The sequence below is a fragment of the Sminthopsis crassicaudata genome, chromosome 1, assembly GCF_048593235.1.
Source record: "Sminthopsis crassicaudata isolate SCR6 chromosome 1, ASM4859323v1, whole genome shotgun sequence".
Classification (NCBI taxonomy): Eukaryota; Metazoa; Chordata; class Mammalia; order Dasyuromorphia; family Dasyuridae; genus Sminthopsis; species Sminthopsis crassicaudata.
The window spans coordinates 463008611-463014935 of NC_133617.1; the positions used below are offsets into that span (position 1 = coordinate 463008611).

A 6325-nucleotide genomic window follows, 5' to 3' on the forward strand; every position below is an offset into this window, starting at 1 on the left:
AACTGTTTCAGCCATTCTCTAGTGCCCAATTCTTTGCCACCACAAAAAAAATGTTTTTATATATTTGGTCCTTTCTCCTTTTTATTATTTCTTTGGAATACAGACCTAGTAATGCTATTGCTAGATCAAAGGGTATTCAGACTTTGATTGCCCTTTGGACATAGTTCCAAATTGCTCTCCAGAATGGTTGAATCAGTTCACAATTCTACCAATAATGCATTAGTAGGACCTATTATCCCTTATGCCAGTCCATTCTATTTTGTGATAGTTCTTAATCTAAAGAATTTTTTCTTGCATGAATGCTATTTTTTTCAAGTATTGCCTATTGCCTCTAGTCCTTCTCTCTGTGACCAAGCCTAATCCCCCAGCCTTTCAGATACCTATAGATGGTGATCATGTCTATCCTGTACTTTTCCTTTTTCAGGTTAAACATCCTCAGTTCCTATAAATGGTACTCATTTCAGTGAACATAATGCCACTGCAATGACATGTCTGTAATTTAGTCTTATGAGAGAGAAAAAGAAAGAAGGAGTGACTGAAGGAGGTAAAACAGGGAAGGGCAGAGGTATAGAACCTCAAAATACATGCTTATTTGATTTTAGTCTTTTCTCTTTAATCAAGATAGAGTTTAAATGCCACAGATCAATTCCACATCTAAGAACTAATTTGTTTTATTTGGGGTAAGAGATCTGGCTTGGGGCTACTGTAGTTCTGAGTCCATTAGAATAACATGTAAATTTCAACATACCTAATAGCACAATCTGTGGTTGACCTAAGTGGCTTTTGTAACATGAAAGCTTTGGCTGTGAGATTATATTCCTTTAGTCAAATATCTCTGAAGTGTGGAAAATTACTTAAGGGCATTCAAAGCTAACTGAAGTGTAAATATGTTTGAAAATGGGATCATCAAATCATTTCTGATTTAAGCTTTAAGAATAAGCAATGTTGATGTCTTTGAATGGTGTTTTATATTTTATTGCAGATGTCTCCAAATAGATTATTTGTTGATCCTTGCAATAACTCTCCATTTTACATATGAAATTAATGTAAAGTGTTCTCTCCATTTTATATATGGAAAAACCAGCAGCAAATCATTCCACTCCTCTCACTTCATCTTGTCTATTAGTCTACTCTGCCTATAAATATAAATATATATATATAGGAATCCCTTTAGCCTAGATTCCATGGTATTCGAGTTTCATTGTGCCTATTTCACTACTTGTATTACACATGACCATGCATATTGTACTGGTTCTTCACCCTCACCATCATAATTATTATTATCATTATAATTCTGTTCCTGGAACAAGGAACATTGCCAAATAAAGAAAATTAGCCCAGTACAAAATTGTACTTTCTTCAACTATATCTCTCCTCAATGGCCTGCAATCGTTCACAAATCTTTGTATGCACTTTTCATTGAAAGCTGAGCAAACTCCTCATTATGCCCTGTTCCAGAATATCTTCTCTCTTTTTGAACTATTAGTGTTTTCACTCTTAAAGACTTTGCCTCTTCCACCAAGAAAATTAGAGGTATCCAAAATTAATGCTTATTTCTACCTTCACCCCCAGTTCTACACATCTTTTTTTCTATACATACACTTTTCTGTTCCCCTCAATCTGAGAAAAAGAGCTGTCATTCCATTTAATAATATTAAGCCCTTAGACTTACTTGTGTTCCTGATACCTAAGCCACTTTATTTTTTTATTAATTTTATAATTATAAAATTTTTGACAGTACATATGCATGAGTAATTTTTTATAACATTATCCCTTGTATTCATTTTTCCAAATTTTCCCCTCCCTCCCTCTACTCCCCCCCAGATGACAGACAATTCCATACATATTAACCTAGATACAATATATGTGTATAAATCCAATTTTCTTGTTGCACGTTAAGTATTGGATTCCGAAGGTATAAGTAACCTGGGTAGATAGACAGTAGTGCTAACAATTTACATTCACTTCCCAGTGTTTCTTCTCTGGGTGTAGTTGTTTCTGTCCATCATTGATCAACTGGAAGTGAGTTGGATCTTCTTTATGTTGAAGATTTCCACTTCCATCAGAATACATCCTCATACAACATTGAAGTGTACAGCGATCTTCTGGTCCTGCTCATTTCACTCAGCATCAGTTGATGTAAGTCTCTCCAAGCCTCTCTGTATTCCTCCTGTTGGTCATTTCTTACAGAGCAATAATATTCCGTAACCTTCATATACCATAATTTACCCAACCATTCTCCAATTGATGGACATCCATTCAGTTTCCAGTTTCTAGCTACAACAAAAAGAGCTGCCACAAACATTTTGGCACATACAGGTCCCTTTCTCATCTTTAGTATTTCTTTGGGATATAAGCCCACTTTATTTTTTTCATATTAGTCTTGTTTTTTTCTGGAATCTTCAATTGATCCCCTATCCTTACTTCTTTTTTCCCCTAGCCTTTTTTCAGTCTCACAATCTTTATCTTAAAAAAAACCTTCATCTACTTCTATATACTTTTCAAACTGTCATTTTTTTATTGCTAGATTTCTTCAAGGACTAGCTCAAATGTCACCTCTTCTATGAAGTATTCCTCAATCCCTCAAGTAAAAACTGATTTTATTTTGTTAATTTCTCAGCATTTTTAGTTTCATGTTCAAATCCTTGATCTTCCTCTTCTTTCTTTTGCTAATATAAGTGTTTAAAGATATAAAGAGCTCCCTTAGGATTGCTTTAGCTCCACTCCACAAATCTGAGTATGTGAACTTCTTGTTAATAACTTTCCTTAATATAATTATTTATTATTTCTAATAGTCTTCTTTGATATTTTTATTAAAGACGATATTATTTAGTCGGTGTTCTTCATTCATATTCTCTTTTGTAATTATACAGTGTATTGTTATAGGTTGTGAAACATTTAACATGTCTCTCTGCATTTATTGATTTTTCCACTTAATATTTTATTTTTTCTAATGACATATAAAGATAGCTATCACCATTCATTTTTCTAAGATTTTTATCCTGCAGTCCCTCTCTTCTACCCTCCCTAAGACTGATATAGTCTGATATAGAATATATTTGTACAATCATGTTATACATATTTCCACATTAGGCATATTGTGAAAGAAGAATCAGAAAAAAAGGGAAAAGGCATGAGAAATTTTTTAAAAAGTAAAAATAGTATGCTTTGATCTTCATTCAGACTCCATAGTTCTTTCTTTTGGAATTATCTTGGATTATTGTTTGGCTGAGAAAAGCAAAATCAATCATAACTGATCAATGTAAAATGTTGTTATTGTATGTAATGTTCTTCTGGCTCTGCTCACTTTATTCAGCATCAGTTCACATAAGTCTTTCCAGGTTTTTCTGAAATCTGTCTGCTTCTCATTTCTTAGAGAGTAATAGTATTCCATTACATTCCTATACCACAACTTATTAAGCCATTCCCTAATGGAGGGGCATCCTCTCAATTTCCAAATCTTTATCACCACAAAAAGAGCTTTTGCATTTATTTGTAGATTCTTTATATCCCAGAAAATTATCAGCTTCTACAAAATTATTAGATATGCTGAAAAAAGAATACTACTTAAGATTTCAAATCCGTAATTGCCAAAAATCTATCATCTCCTGTTTTTCTAATGTTACATCCTTAACTTATTGCTTAAATTTCTGCTGAATTCTGAATGACTGCCATACCAAGTTCTTTGATTTCTATCAAGATGTAATTGTTTTCATATTTTGTCATTATCTTCAATAGTCCAATACATTCTAACTCTCTTTTTGAGGCTTCTGAATAATGCTCAGGATCTAAGGTAGCTTGAGGTTTTCTTTAATTAAATTTTATGTTTTTAATGAACAGAAATCTATTTTATCTCCCTCTCATGTCCACCCCCATTGGAAAAAGAAAAATATCAAATTCCATGCAAAATCAAGCAAAAGAAAAATCCCTCGTTGGTTATATTTAAAGAAATATATCTCATTCTGCATATATACTCTAAGAATAGTATTTATTAAAATGTGGTATCTGGGTTATCAGACTGGGTAGTGTTGGTTCAGACTTAACTGAAGTAGGGAAAGCAGCCTGTGATGAGTCATCAAAGTACTTCTGGAATCTTCTCTCTCCTTTCCTCTAGCCCTCCATTCCTCTTTTCCTCCCTCTTTCCTTCCTTCCATATCTGTCTGTGTGTGTGTCTCTCTGTGTCTCTCTCTATTTCTGTCTCTGTCTTTCTGTCTCTCTCTTTCTCTATGTGTTTCTCTGTGACTCTGTGTCTCTGTTTCCCTCTCTCTCTTTCTCTATCCTTCTTACTCTTTCTCTCTCTCTCTGTTTCTCTGTTTCTTTTTCTCTCTGTCTCTCCCTCCACATACACTTCCCATCCCTTCTCTCTTATACACACATAAGGATACATGTAGGTACACATGCTATACAAATGTGGATTGATACATGGAGTGAAGAATGAGCTATCCCCTCATTGGCTCTCTGCAGTGATTTCCTGAGTTTTCTAAGTTTTTTTCCTAGTGGATCTATGGACTTGCTTTCCCCTGTACAACTGTACAAACACAGATTGCTTGATATAAAGCTTTAATCTTTTGTAGCTCCAATCTTACCTATTATCTAGAGAACTCTTTGGAAAAGACTTTATAAGATTTTCAAATTTGTAAAAATTGAAAGATGAGCTTAACATGACCCTTTGTTTTACCATTTTCATCATGTTTAAATCCATTGAAACCTGGGTAACTGAACCAGCTGGTACACACACACAGAGAGAGAGAGAGAGAGAGAGAGAGAGAGAGAGAGAGAGAGAGAGAGAGAGAGAGAGAGAGAGAGAGAGAGAGAGAGAGAGAGAGAGAGAGAGAGAATTGTTCCCTTTTTGCTCTCCATAAACTATTTCTATGGTTGCCCTTGTTCAGCATGTTTGAGTACAGTTATATTTCAGCCTAAATCAGTCTCCTGCTAAAATTAAAATAAATAAATAAATAAACCTGCAGTGGGTTAAGCAAGCCTTTGAAGTTAAATGTGTCTGAATTGTTAATTTTCCTTGACAGTCTCCCAAAAGAAGAAAACAACTGTGCTTTTTTTTTTCATGCTGTCAAAACACCTTCCCAACAGCCTTCATAGAGACGGACATAAATTTCTTTTTATTAGATCATCATTTCCTGTCTCCCCAAACCGAGAAGTTTATTGGTGCCTCTTCAAAATGAAATCATTGCCACAAGAAGATGGAGTGGTAAAAGATTGTGCACATATGCATTTAAAACTGTACATACATATGCCCACTAGTCTGCATTCCCAATGGGTACCATGTCTATAGTACTTTGATCTAAATCAGCTGAAGCTGAAGGCACTTAACTAGATGCCTGTGTTACTAGGCAAAGAATCAGACAGTTCATGGATATTCTTTAAAATGCTGTGGATGGAAGTGTGTTGCATCAAAGGCAAATAGAGTCAGAGTGTAGAAAATGGAAAGAGACTTTAAGGGAAGAAAATGAGGGAGCAGAATTTCATGAAAGACATCCAGTGGCAACAAATAGTCTTTTCTCAATATCTTGACAAACATTCTTCTAACCAACTTGCTTAATTTCTTCCCAACCTCATCAACACATATGTTCACTTTTAATAAGCAGATTGAAACTAGACAACAAGTGCTGGATGTTATAAATTAAGCTTTTGGATCCCAGCCTTGCTATTTACTACCTTTGTGATCTTGGACAGTGAGTTAGGAAAACCTTGGGAAACCAAGGTACACAGAAACCAACAAACACAACCAGCTTGAAGAATCAGATTTCTATTTCTATAAAAAAACAAGGCATAGGAAATGCTTTCATTGATGTACCAGACTGGAGATCTGATACAATCACAAGATGGAATGGTTAGAATAGCTCTGTCGCCAATGCAAAAGCTCTGAGGATTAGCACAACATGAACATCTGTGAATTTTGAGCCTTGGGCACAGCTGTCTCCAAGGTGCTATTAAAGTTTTTTTTTTTTCTTTCCTTAATGTTTGCCTGGAGGTTTGGGCACACAGCTGCTATAAATTTCTATAAATTTTGCCACTCCAAAAAAGAGTGAAAATGTGATTCTACCTTTCTCTCTCCCAAATAAAAAATAAATTCTGATTCTGATATATAAGGACTTCCATAATGTAGATAAAAAGAAAATGGTGAGTTTAAGAAAATCATTTCAATACCTTTCTCTTTCTTCATTTCCACAGTCCAAAGCACTCCGAGAAAAATGGCTGCTACAAGGAATGCCAGCTGGTACTGCCGAAGAAGAAGAAGCTAGAAAGCGACAATCTGAGGAAGATGAGTTGAGAGTTAAAAAACTTGAAGATAATATTCACAGGTACG

General features: G+C 34.8%; 1 protein-coding gene across 7 annotated transcripts in view; it reads left to right on the forward strand.

Annotated features, from left to right (window-relative positions):
* The window catches only part of PALM2AKAP2 (PALM2 and AKAP2 fusion), a 485619-nt gene that overhangs the window by 106693 nt on the left and 372601 nt on the right, over nt 1-6325 (forward strand). For all 7 annotated transcript variants that reach the window (XM_074280848.1, XM_074280842.1, XM_074280849.1 and 4 more), the window contains exon 3: nt 6190-6320. In XM_074280848.1, the coding sequence (XP_074136949.1) occupies nt 6190-6320 (131 nt within the window). The remainder of the gene's footprint in view (nt 1-6189; nt 6321-6325) is intronic.